The sequence below is a fragment of the Pongo pygmaeus genome, chromosome 4 (genome assembly GCF_028885625.2).
Source record: "Pongo pygmaeus isolate AG05252 chromosome 4, NHGRI_mPonPyg2-v2.0_pri, whole genome shotgun sequence".
NCBI lineage: Eukaryota > Metazoa > Chordata > Mammalia > Primates > Hominidae > Pongo > Pongo pygmaeus.
This window is the reverse complement of record NC_072377.2, coordinates 155524477-155538083: the sequence shown is the minus strand read 5'-3', so window position 1 is coordinate 155538083 and position 13607 is coordinate 155524477. Positions and strand designations below refer to the sequence as shown.

Sequence of the window (13607 nt, the reverse complement as noted above, 5' to 3'; positions counted from 1 at the left end):
GACAGAGCAAGACTCTGTCTCAAAAAAAAGAAAAAAAAAACTAAGAGATAAAAATGACAAACTAAGAAAAATAGTTGGGTCTTATATAACAGGCTAAAGATGAATACTCAGAAATGAGGAACCCTTGTAAGTCAATAAAAAAAAGACTTAGTAGAAAAACAGGCAAAGGATATGAGCAGCAATTCTCATAGTAGAAATAAAAATGGTCAATGAATATGCAAAAAGATGTATTCAACTTCCCTAGTAATCATGTAAATGCAAATTAAAACTTCCTTCTATTTGGTACAACATGTTTAATCTGGTTGTATCAAGTGTTGGCTAGAACATAGGAGAATAGTTGTCTCATACACTATGGTAGTCTATCTTGGAGACCAATTTTAAAACATTTATTAAAATTTTAAATTGCTTATATCCTTCTGCCCAGTAATTCAATGTCCAAATGTCTGTCCTGGAGCATTCAAACATGTGCTCAAAAACTTTTACGTATATATATAAAATGTTTATCAGTGAAAGAGAAAAATTGTGTATGTTTGGATTTAAGACCACCTAAGGCATTATATACCTCCATCATTTGAGTGTTTGAGTGTTTTAGAACAGATTGCACTTAATTTTATCACGAAACTTTATTTTTACAAATTCTGTATTTCATGGTTAACATCAGAGAGTGGAAACATTCTCTGTACAGTCAGTTCGAAATCTTGAGTTGCTTTTGATTTAAGTGATCCAAAGTTTAAAAAAATTAATAAAATCTTGAGTTGCTATTTATGCTTTATATAAGTAGTAGCATCACTAACTCCCTTTTTTTCCTGAGGTTTCATTGTTTAATTTTCTAAAAACATTTTAAACTTGTAAAAATTCTCATTTTGGGATTTTCATAAAAAGTACAGCTTATTGACTAATAAATGAGGAAGCTCATAACAAACTCATTATATGTCATTTGACATAACTAAAATGAAGCAGACTGGCTAAAACCTTTCTATAGATTCTTACACAGTTTGGAAGTAAATATGGGTGAAGTTCTTTAGATTCAACTATGTTCTTAAAAAGTTAATCCTTGATTCTATTGAATTTGCTCTTTGGTTTAGAATGCTTTGAGCTGTTGATGGTTTTTCTGACTTTGTACATTGAGTTAATAAAATACATACTCTTTTCAAAAACAGAAAGTTAAATAAGTATATCTTAGTTCCTTAAAAATGCTCATTGGTGGGTAGCTGTTTGCCTGAAGTGTGACTGAAAATAGAAAGATTCTGTAACATCTTTGAAAATTGCCAGTAAGTATTTATGTGTATATGTTTTAGTGTCAGTATAGGAAATAAATAAAGAAAGTAAGTTAAATGTTAAAAAGCAACCTCAAAGTGGCATAATGTAGGCCTCAGTGAACTAAAGTATTGTTTTTTCATGTTTGTATTTTGTGTCTTTTTATCAAGTAAAAGAAACAGCCCAGAAATCCAAGTAGATTTCTCGGTTTGTTACTCTGTTAGTGAGTGTTTTATGCTTTTTGGATTATGAGTCATGAAGATTGGAGAATTTATATTTCAGAACTATAAACTTACGCTGGCTTCTAGAACTGTATCTCCTCTAGGGTATCTCAACAAGGATAATTGAATACCAGGAGCTCTTAAAGAGTACAGATAATTTCATTTCCTCCATGATGTCATTGGTATCTCAGAAGCCCTGAAACCACTTAAGTTAGAACTATTTGTTTATTTATAAGTACTTGTCTGTAATGTACAGAGAAAAACTTACAATGAGATTATTATGTCTCCCAAATTGCTATTTAGAATAAATTACCAGTTCAAAAGAAGCAATTAGATAAAATATTCAGACGTTTAAAAATATTACAGCTGAAACATAATTATTTTTCATGATTGCCTTAAGTGAGGCAACTTCTAAAATATTAATATTATACTAAAATGTTATTTCTGCCATTTCTTGCAAGAGGATACAGTGTCACCTTCAGCAAGGTAATTGAGTCCTTTTTGTTTTGAAAAAAGTGATTTTATATGAAATATGTATATTCATGTACTTATCACTCAATTTAAGAAATGAAACAGCCAAAACAGTTTAAGCCCTCCCCCTACTTTATCTATCTTCCTCTCTGCCGGCTAGAGATAATAATCACAATCCTGAATTCAGTGTTTATTAGCATCCATGCATGTCTTTATACTTCTCCACATATGTAGCAGCCACAAACAAATAACATTTTTCAGTTTTAAGCAAATGGAAACATACTGTGTATATCCTGCTACAACTTTACTCTATCAACATTGTGTTTCTGATACACAGTTGATTCCTGTATGACTTACCACAGTTTACTTATTCCATCTTCTCTTAATGAACATTTAGGTTGTTTTCATTTTCTTCGCTTTTGAAAAAACATAGCTGCTGGAAGCAATCTTGTATGTGTTTCCTAAGGCACAAGTGTAAGGACTTTTCTATATACCTAGAAGTAAAATTGCCAGTCATAAGTTATGTACATCCTTAGCACTCCAAAATGATTTAGCAGTCTTTGCTTCTAGTAGTAAAATGTAAGAGTAAACTACCTGGACAAGCTCTTAGTACTTTTGGACTCTAAAATTTTTCCAGACTGATGGTTGTGAAATGGTATCTCATTATACTTTTATTTTTCCCTTTATTTGGTTAGCTTTACCAAGATATAATTTATATATAATAAAGCTTACCAATTTTAAATGTAGAATTCTGTGATGTTTGACAAGTGTGTAATCACATAGCCACCACCATAATCATGATATACAACATTTCTGTCCCCCTAGAGAATCCTCATGCCCCATTGCAGTCAGTTTCTTCCCCCAATCTCCTGGCCCCTGACTAGACTGATATGCTTTCTATCACTAGAATTTTGCCTTTTCTAGAAGTGTATATAATTGGAGTCTTACATTACAGTCTTTCCTGTCTGTCTTCTTTTATTTAGCATAATGCTATTGAGGTTCATCTGTGTTTCTTTATATTATTCTTGTTGTTGAGTAGTATTCTGTTGTATGAACATGTTTGTTTATTCATTCTCCACTTGATGAACATTTGGATTGTTTTTGGGTTTTGGCTTATATGAATAAAGGTGCTATGAACATTTGCCTATAAGTCTTTGTGTGAATATATGTTTTCATTTTTCTTAAGTGCCAAAGAGTGAAATTATTAGGTCATAGGATAAGTGTATGTTTAATTTGTCTAGAAGCTGCCAAACTATTTATTTTTTTATTTTTTAGAGATGGGGTTTCTCCATGTTACCCAGGCTGGTCTCCAACTCCTGGACTCTAGCAATTCTCCTGCCTCAGCCTCCCAAAGTGCTGGGATTAAAAGCATGAGCCACTGCACCTGGCCAATGCCAAACTGTTTTCCAAAATGACTGAACAATTTTGGATCCTCACCAGCAAATTAGGAGAGTTCCAATCCCTTGACAACCCTTGCCATATTGTCAGTCTTCCCCACTTTAGCCATTCTAGCACATGTACAGCAGTACTTCACTGTGGTTTTAATTTACATTTTCTCATTGGTTTGTTTACCAGCCATATATCTTTGGTGAACTGTCTGTACAAATCTTTTCCCTACTTTTTAACTGGGTTTTGTTGTTGTTGGTTTGTTTTGATTTGGTTTTTTAAACTGAGTTATAAGAGTTCTATATTCTGGATACAAGTCCATTGTTGAATATATGTTTTGCAAATATTTACTCCCAGTCTGTGCCTTGCCTTTTCCTTTTCTCAGCAGTGTGTGTTGAAGAACTCAAGTTTCTAATTTCAGTGAAGTCTAATTTACCAATTTTTTTATTTTATAGTTTGTGCTTTTTGTGTCCTATTAAAAAAACTTTAGCCTAACCCAGTGTCACTAAGATCTACCCATGTTTTCCTCTAGAAGTGCTGTAGTTTTAACACTTACATTTAAGTCTTGCTCTTTTCAAGGTAAATGTTGTGAAGTAAGGGTCCTTTTGGTTTTTGGTTTTTGAGGTTTTTGTTTTGTTTTTGATAGTGGATATTCCATTGTTGCAGCACCGTTTGTTGAAAGTATTCATTATAGTTTTACTTTCAGTACTTTCAGTTTTCTTGAGTAATCTTTTCCTTTGTGATTTATGCTGTGTGCTTCTTAGGTAAGAAATTCTTCTCTAAGCCAAGGTCATAGAACTTAGAAAATGCACAGATAAGGGCAAAGTCTCCGGAGTCAGACTGAGTTTGAATCCTGGCTTTACCACTTACTCTCCGTGTGACTTTGAGCAAGTTATTTAACATCTCTGAGCCTCAGTTTCCTCATATATGAAATGAGACTAATAAGAGTCCTTACCTCAGAGGGTTGTTATGAGAATAAAAGGAAATGTAATACATTTCAAGTACCTGGCACAGTGGCTGTGCATTGGTGATTGTTATCACCATCATTAGATGTTCTCTTAAAATTTTGTTCTGACCATTATAGTCTATAGTTATATAGACCAGAATGGTCTATATAACTTACGTTTTAAGTTTCTTTTTATGGCCTACAGAAGACTTGTTTTACGAAAATAAAATTATCACATTATGAAAGTCTTGTTTAATATTCTTTTATTTTGTAGCTAGTGGCGGTTGGCAGGAACCTGAAAATCCTCACACACAACGGGTAAGTAAAGGGTCATCGGAGAGAGCGGATGAAATCGGACAAAATTGAGTGAAAGACTGAAGACCTTGCATTTTATCAGTAGATATGACCTGTGTTTATAAGTCCATAATATGTCTTTTTGTATCTGTTGCACATAGACAGTGCTCCTCATTGTAAGACATTGAAATACACTGTCACTTTTTTCCAGATGACTTAAGATAATGGAGAATCCTAGGTGTAGCTTTAGTTCTGTATTTGAATTGTGCATCAGGAAAAGGAGCCAAGTTTTTGTTTTTTCTTCACACACCCACCAGTGAGTTAAGGTTCCATTTGTTCTCAGATACTCTTAGAAATATCATAAACAGCCAGGTGTGGTGGCTCATGCCTGTAATCCCAATACTTTGGGAGGCTGAGGCAGGAGGATTGCTTGAGCCCAGGAGTTCAAGACCAGCCTAGGCAATATATGAAACCCCATCTCTACAAAAAAATTAAAAATTTAGCTGAGTGTGGTGGTGCATGCCTATAGTCCCAGCAACTCAGGAGGCTGAGGTGGGGGGATTGCTTGAGCCTAGGTTTTCAAGTCTGCATTGAGCTATGATCGTACCACCACGCTCCATCCTAGGCAATAGAGCAAGGCTGTGTCTCAAAAAAAGAAAAAGAATGCGGTAGAGACAAACAGAGTGGCTCATGGCTGTAATCCCCGTTACTCAGGAAGCTAAGGCAGGAGGATTGCTTGAGACCAGGAATAAGTATTTATTTTTATACACATCAAAGTTATACATCTACACACAAGTATTTTAAAATATATGCAAAATATAATATATTTGTTTCTCTGAGTAAGAAAGATATCTAAACCAGTAATAGTTGATACCTCTAATGAGTAGAAAAATCAACTTGGGCATAAGGGATAAAAGAGAAGTTTTGCTTTTTATTCTTTTCATTTGTATAGTGTTTGAACTATTTTTTTTTTGAGACAGGATCTCACTCTGTCACCCAGGCTGGCATGCAGTTGCATGATCACAGCTCACTGCAGCTTCAACCTCCCAGGCTGAAGCAATCCTCCCACCTCAGCCATTTTTTTAAAAAAAAAAAGGTTTTTGGGGAACACGTGGTGTTTGCTTACATGGATGAATTATTCAGTGGTGATTTCTGAGATTTTGGTGTACCTATCACCTGAGCAGTGTACACTGTACCTAATGTGTAGTATTTTATCCTCACCCCCTTCCCAACTTTCCCCCTGAGTCCCCAAAGTCCACTGTATCATTCTTATGCCTTTGCATCCTCATAGCTTAGCTCCCTCTTATGAGTGAGAATGTATGATGTTTGGTTTTCCATTCCTGAGTTACTTCACTTAGAATAATGGTCTCCAACACTATACAGGTTGCTGCAAATGCCATTATTTCACTACTTTTTATGGCTGAGTAGTATTCCATGGTGTATACCTACCACATATTCTTTATCCACTGGTTGATTGATGGACATTTGGACCGGTTTCCTATTTTTGCAGTGGTGAATTGTGCTGCTATAAACGTGCGGCCAAGTGTCTTTTTCATGTAATGACTTCTTTTCCTCTGAGTAGATACCCAGTAGTAGGATTATTGGATCAAATGGTTCTTTAAGGAATCTCCATACTGTTTCCATAGTGGTGTACTAGTTTACATTCTCACCTACAGTGTAAAATTGTCCCCTTTTCACCAGATCCATGCCAGCATCTATTACTTTTTTTATTTTTTAATTAAGGCCATTCTTGCAGGAGTGGTTTAGATCTTCATTTCCTTGATCATTAGTGATGTTGACCATTTTTTTTTTATATATTTGTTGGCCATTTGTATATTTATCTTTGAGAAATGTCTATTCATGTCTTCTGCCTACTTTTTGATGGGACTATTTGTTTTTTTCTTGCTGATTTGTTTGAGTGTCTTGTAGACTTGAGATATTAGTCCTTTGTTGGATGCATAGTTTGCAAAGATTTTCTCCCACTCTATGGGTTGTCTTTTTACTCTGCTGATTATTTCATTTGCTGTGCAGAAGCTTTTTAGTTTAAGTTCCATTTATTTTTGTTTTTGTTGCATTTGCTTTTGCGTTCTTGGTAATGAAGTCTTTGCCTAAGCTAATGTCCAGAAGGATTTTGCTCATGTTATCTTCTAGAATTTTTATGGTTTCAGGTCTTAGATTTAAGTCTTTGATACATCTTGAGTTGATTTTTGTATAAGGTGAGAGACGAGGATCCAGTTTCATTCTTCTACATTTAGCTTGCCAATTATCCCAGCACCATTTGTTGAATAGGATGTCCTTTCCCCAGTTTATGTTTTTGTTTGCTTTGTCAAAGATCAGTTGGCTATAAGTATTTGGTTTATTTTTGGGTTCTCTATTCTGTTTCATTGATCTGTGTGCCTATTTTTATACCAGTACCATGCTGCATTGGTGACTATAGTCTTATATATAGTTTGAAGTCGAGTAATGTGATGCCTCCAGAGTTGTTCTTTTTGCTTAGTCTTGCTTTGGCTATGTAGGCTCTTTTTTGGTTCCATGTGAATTTTAGGATTGTTTTTACCAGTTCTGTGAAGAATGATGATGGTATTTTGGTGGGAATTGCATTGAATTTGCAGATTGCTTTGGCAGTATGGTCATTTTCACAGTATTTATTCTACCCATCCATGAGCATGGGATATGTTTCCATTTGTTTGTGTTATCTGTGATTTCTTTCAACAGTGTTTTGTAGTTTTTCTTGTAGAGGTCTTTCACCTCCTTGGCTACGTATATTCCTAAGCGTTTTTGTTTTTGTTTTTGTTTTTTGGGTGGGGTTTTGCGGCTATTGTAAACAGGATTGAGTTCTTGATTTGATTCTCAGCTTGGTCACTGTTGGTGTATAGCAGTGCTACTGATTTCTGTACATTGATTTCATATCCTGAAACTTTACTCAATTCAAAACTTTTTTTTTTTTTGAGATGAAGTCTTGCTCTGTCAGCCAGACTGGAGTGCAGTGGTGCAAACTCGGCTCACTGCAACTTCTGCCTCTCAAGTTCCAGCGATTCTCCTACCTCAGCCTCCTGAGTAGCTGGAATTACAGGCGCCCGCTACCACGCATATTTTTAGTGCAGACGGGGTTTTACCATGTTGGCCAGGCTGGTCTTGAACTCCTGACCTCAAGTGATCTGCCCATCTTGGCCTCCCAAAGTGTTGGGGTTACAGGCATGAGCCACTGCGCCCAACCTTTTATTGAATTCATTGATCAGATCTAGGAGCTTTTTGGATAAGTCTCTAGGGTTTTCTAGGCATATGATCATATCATCGGCAAACAGCAACAGTTTGATTTCCTCTTTGCTGATTTGGATGCCCTTTATTTCTTTCCTTGTCTGATTGCTCTGGCTAGGACTTCCAGTACTGTGTTGTCTTGTTCCAGTTCTCAGCGGGAATGTTTTCAACTTTTCCCTGTTCAGTATAATGTTGGCTCTGTGTTTGTCATAGATGGCTTTTATTTAAGGTATGTTCCTTCTATGCTGATTTTGCTAAGGGTTTTGCTCATAAAGGGTCCTGGATTTTGTCAAATGCTTTTTCTCTGTCTATTGAGATGATCCTGCGATTTTTGTTTTTAATTCTGTTTACGTGGTGTATTAGGTTTATTGACTTGAGTATGTTAAACCATCCCTGCATCCCTGGTATTAAACCACTTGATCATGGTGTATTATCTTTATGATATGCTGTTGGATCCAGTTAACTAGTATTTTGTTAAGGATTTTTGCATCCATGTTCATCAGGGATATCTGTCTGTAGTTTTCTTGTTTTGTTGTGTCCCTTCCTGGTTTTGGTATAAGGGCAATGCTAGATTCATAGAATGATTTAGGGAGGTTTCCCTCTTTATCTTTGGGAATAGTTTCAGTAGGATTGGTACAGATTATTCTTTGAATGTCTGATAGAATTCAGCTGTGAATCCATCTGGTCCTAGACTTTTTTTTGTTGACAATTTTTTTAAATTACCATTTCAGTCTCACTGCTTGTTACTGGTCTGTTCAGAGTTCCTATTTCTTCCTGGTTTAATCTAGGAGGGTTGTATATTTCCAGGAATTTATCCATCTCCTCTAGGTTTTCAAGTTTGTGTGCATAAAAGTGTTCATAGTAGCCCTGAATGATCTTTTCTGTTTCTGTGGTATCAGTTGTAATATCTCCTATTTCATTTCTAATTGAGCTTATTTGGATCTTCTCTCATCTTTTCTTGGTTAATCTCACTAACATTCTGTCAATTTGGTTTATCTTTTCAAAGAGCCAGCTTTTCGTTTCATTCATCTTTTGTATTGTTTCTTTTGTTTCAGTTTCATTTAGTTCTGCTCTCATCTTTGTTATTTCTTTTCTTCTGCTGGGTTTGGGTTTGGTTTGTTCTTGTTTCTCTGGTTCCTTAAGGTATGACCCTAGATTGTCTGCTCTGCTCTTTTAGACTTTTTGATGTAGGTGTTTAATGCTGTGAACTTTCTTCTTAGCACTGCTTTTGCTGTATCCCAGAGCTTTTGATAGGTTGTTTCTCACTATTATCATGCAGATCAGAGAGTTTTTAAATTTCCATCCTGATTTCATTGTTGACCCAGTGATCATTCAGAAGGAGATTATTTAATTTCCATGCAGTTTGCATCGTTTCGAGAGTTACTTTTGTAGGTGATTTTCCATTTTATTCCACTGCTGTCTGAGAGAGTACTTCATATAATTTCAGTTTTCTTAAATGTATTGAGACATGTTTTGTGGCCTATCATATGTTCTATCTTAGAGAATATTCTATGTGCTAATGAATAGAATGTGTCTTCTGCAGTTGTTGGGTAGAATGATCTGTAAATATCTGTTAAGTCCGTTTGTTCTAGAGTATAATATAAGTCCATTGTTTCTTTGTTGACCGTCTATCTTGATGACCTGTCTGGTGCTGTCAGTGGAGTGTTGAAGTCCCCCACTACTATTGTGTTGCTTTCTACCTCATTTCTTAGGTAGTAGTAATTGTTTTATAAATTTTGGAGCTCCAGTGTTAGGTGCATATATATTTAGGATTGTGATATTTCCTGTTGGACTAGTCCTTTTATCATTATATAATGTCCCACTTAGTCTTTTTTAACTGTTGTTGCTTTAAAGTCTGTTTTGTCTGATACAAGAATAGCTACTCCTGCTCACTTTTGGTGCCCATTTGCATGGAATATCTTTTTTTACCCCTTTACCTTAAGTTTATGTGAGTCCTTAGGTGTTAGGTGAGTCTCTTGAAGACAGCAGATACTTGGTTGATAAATTGTTATCCATTCTGTAATTCTATATTTTTTAAGTGAAACATTTAGGCCATTTACAATTTAACATTAGTATTGAGATGTGAGGTACTATTCTATTCATTGTGCTAGTTGTTGCCTGAATACTTAGATTTTTTTTTCTTTGTGTTATTGTTTTATAGGCCCTGTGAGACTTATGCTTTAAGGAGGTTATATTTTGGTGTGTTTCAAGGTTTTGTTTCAAGATTTAGAACTCCTTTTAGCACCTCTTGTAGTGCTGGCTTGGTACTGGCAAATTCTCTCAGCATTTGTATGTCTGAAAAAGACTTTATCTTTCATTCATTTATGAAGCTTAGTTTTGCTGGATACAGAATTCTTGGTTGATAATTGTTTTGTTTAAGGAGGCTAAAGATAGGACCCCACTCCCTTCTAGCTTGTAGGGTTTCGCTGAGAAATCTGCTGTTAACCTGATAGGTTTTCCTTTATAGGTTATCTGATGTTTTTGCCTCATAACTCTTAAGATTCTTTCCTTTGTCTTGACTTTAGATAACCTGATGATTGTGTGCCTAGGTGATGATCTTTTTTCGATGAATTTCTCAGGTGTTCTCTGAGCTTCTTGTATTTGGATGTCTAGATCTCTAGCAAGGCCAGGGAAGTTTTCTTCTGTTCTTTCCTCAAGTAAGTTTTCCAAACCTTTAGATTTCTCTTCTTCCTTGGGAACACCAGTTCTTAGTTTTGGTAGCTTAATATAATCCCAGACTTCTTAGAGGCTTTATTTTTTATTATTATTGTTATTATTCTTTTTTCTTTGTATTTGTCAGATTGGGTTAATTCAAAAGCCTTGTCTAAGTGTGTCTGTCATTTCTAAAATTGTGATTGTTTATTATTTATGCTGTCTTTCTCTGAAGATTTTTTTCACCCATAACCTGTATTTTTTTTTTTTTTTAATTCCCTTAAGTTGGTTTTCACCTTTCTGGTGCCCCTTTGAGTAGCTTTTTGAGTAGCTTAATAGTTGGCCTTCTAAATTATTTTTCTGACAATTCAGAGATTTCTTCTTGGTTTGGATCCATTGTTGGTGAACTAGTGTAATCTTTTTGGGGTGTTAAAGAACCTTGTTTTGTCATATTACCAGAATTGTTTTTCTGGTTCCTTCTCATTTGGGTAGACTATGTCAGAGGAAAGATCTGGGGCTTGAGGGCTACTGTTCAGATTATTTTGTCCCATGACATGGTTCCTTGATGTGGTGCTCTCCCCCTGTGATTCCTGAGAGCTGAACTGCAATTATTGTTATTGCTGCTCTGGGTCTAGCCACCCAGCAGAGCTACCAGTCTCCGAGCTGGTACTGGGGAGTGTCTGAAAAGAGTCCAGTGATGCAATCCGTCTTCAGGTCTCTCAGTTGTGGATACTAGCACCTGCTCTGGTGGAGATAGCAGGGGAGTGAAGTGGACTCTGTGAGGGTCCTTGGTTGTAGTTTGGTTTCGTACGCTAGTTTTCTTTAATGCTGGTTTTGCTAGCAGTGAATTGTCACGTGAACAGACTCAGGACCTCAGGTTAGCCAGGATGTTACAGGTGGTGGAATTAGCTGTTGTTTTCTCCTTTTGAGGGCAGGGTTGTTCTTTTATGAGTTGCTGTAATGACTTGAATTGGTTGGCCTCCAGCCAGGAGGTGGTGCTTTCAAGAAAGCTGCAGTAGTGTGGTGGGGATACAAGCTTGCCCTAAGGTTGCCTGGATAAGTATTTGGGTTTCTCAGGTGATCGGTGGGGCCATAAAGCTCCCAAGAGTTTACAATCTTTTGTCTTGGGCTACCAGGGCAGGTAGAGAAAGACCATCAGGTGGGGGCATATCTGAGCTCAGACTCTCCTTGAGCAGGGTTTGCTGCAGCTGCTGTGGAGAATAGTTGTGTGGTTCTCAGGCCAATGGAGTTATGTTCCCAGGGGGGTTATGGCTGCCTCTGCTGTGTCATACAGGTGGCCAGGGAAGTAGGGGAAAGCCAGCAGTGACAGGCCTCACCCAGCTCCCATGCAGCCAGCAAGGCCAGTCTCACTCCCACCATGCCCCACCAACAGCATGGGGTTTGCAGGGCCAAGATCTTGCCCCAGGCTACAAGCCTACCTGCTGAGAAAGCAAGCCAGCCTTTTGGACCCCACCCCTTCCCGACTGCTGTGGCTTATGTGCTCATATCTGTACTTCCCCTTTGTGCCTTCCCCATCTTGATTCTGCCCAGGAAAATTTGCTCTCTGTCAAAATTATTACAAAGTTCACCTGGAAGTTTCTGTCTCCAAGTCGTCCTTCCTCATTTCCACTGGCAGCACTCCCCAAGGACCCCTGTGAGATTAAAGTCAGAAATGACTTCCCTGGGCTTCCCTGGGAACTGGGAGTGCCTACAGGGCTCTTCCCGCTGTTGCTTCTTCTATTTTTATATTTCACTTGGCTCTAAATTTTGTTTCAGCACTAGGTAAGGTTAAATTTTTCTCCCATGATCTGGATTTTTAGGTTCTCCAGTGAGGATGTGTGTTTGAAGGTGGATTTTCCCCCTCTCGCACTTTGGGCACTCACAGTTTTTCTGCTGTCTCATGGATTTTGCAGCAGCAAGCCACTTCTTTTAAAGGGTCTGTGAATTCTTTCAGTTTTCCTAGTATGTTCCTGCAGTAGTTCTTGGAGTAAAAATTCACAATGTGAGTCTCTTCATGTTGTTCTGTCTGTCTGAGGGGAAGCTGCAAGTTAGTCCTGCCTCCTATCCACCATTTTTTTTTGCCACCTCATCCTCTTGAGTAGCTGGGACTATAGGCATACACCACCATGCCCAGCTAATTTTTGCATTTTTTTTATAGAGGCAAGGTCTCACTCTGTTGTCCAGGCTGGTTTTGAACTGCTGGCCCCAAGTGATCTACCCACCTCAGCCTCCCAAAGCGCTGGAATTGTAGGCGTAAGCCACCGTGCCCAGCCTGGTGTGAACTTTTTATGATTAATATATATTGCTTTTATAATTAAAATGTATTTTAAAAATTAAAAAGTGTGATGGAGTTGGGGAATAAAATACAGTATAAAATGCCATGTTCTTAGAAATAAATGGTCCTGTGGCCATGCAGAAAAAAAATAAGAGCAGTTGTGAGGGGAAATAAGTAATGAAGTTAGAGAGCAAGAAATTTCCAAGCCTTTTCGTTGCCCATTTCTTCCCATCCTTGAACTTCAGTTTTCCATTTCACTTCGGAAAACAGATCACATAACAAAGAAAAATTCTCTTTGAAGAAAAAGGACAAACTTGCCCATCTTAATAATTTGTCTTCTCTATTATGTGTCTAGTCGGTGTAGTTGATTAATTTGGTATGTTTTCTGTTAGCTTTTTTGTGTACTGAGTCTGTGATTTTCTTACAGATGAACAAATTGATTGAATATTACCAGCAGCTTGCTCAGAAAGAGAAGGTTGAGCGAGATCGCAAGAAATTGGCACGACGTAGAAACTATATGCCTCTGGCTTTTTCGGTGAGAATTTGGTACTAGAATGATTTGCAAGACGTGTAGGGCCTAAGAACAGTGATCATTTCAGAAAATGGCCATTGTCCTAGATTCCTGAATGGTGGATAGCAGAGAGAGGGATTCTTCAAATTATAGACGTTTAAGTCCAATAGTTAGGCTTTTGCTATATCATTAGTTCTGTTTGAGTTATTTGTGTTTTAAGGACATTTGTGTTTCTTTCTCCATCACTGCCCTTTATCTTCTGATTATTTCCCCAGAAAAGCTGTTAATTTTGTAAGTGCTGCAGAGCTCTACGTACAGCTTTTGTGTATTACAGAA

General features: G+C 37.1%; 1 protein-coding gene across 4 annotated transcripts in view; it reads left to right on the top strand.

Annotated features, from left to right (window-relative positions):
- Positions 1-13607, top strand: part of DCTN4 (dynactin subunit 4) — a 64415-nt gene that overhangs the window by 26760 nt on the left and 24048 nt on the right. For all 4 annotated transcript variants that reach the window (XM_054487832.2, XM_054487831.2, XM_054487830.2 and 1 more), the window contains exons 4-5: positions 4556-4599; positions 13188-13295. In XM_054487832.2, the coding sequence (XP_054343807.1) occupies positions 4556-4599; positions 13188-13295 (152 nt within the window). The remainder of the gene's footprint in view (positions 1-4555; positions 4600-13187; positions 13296-13607) is intronic.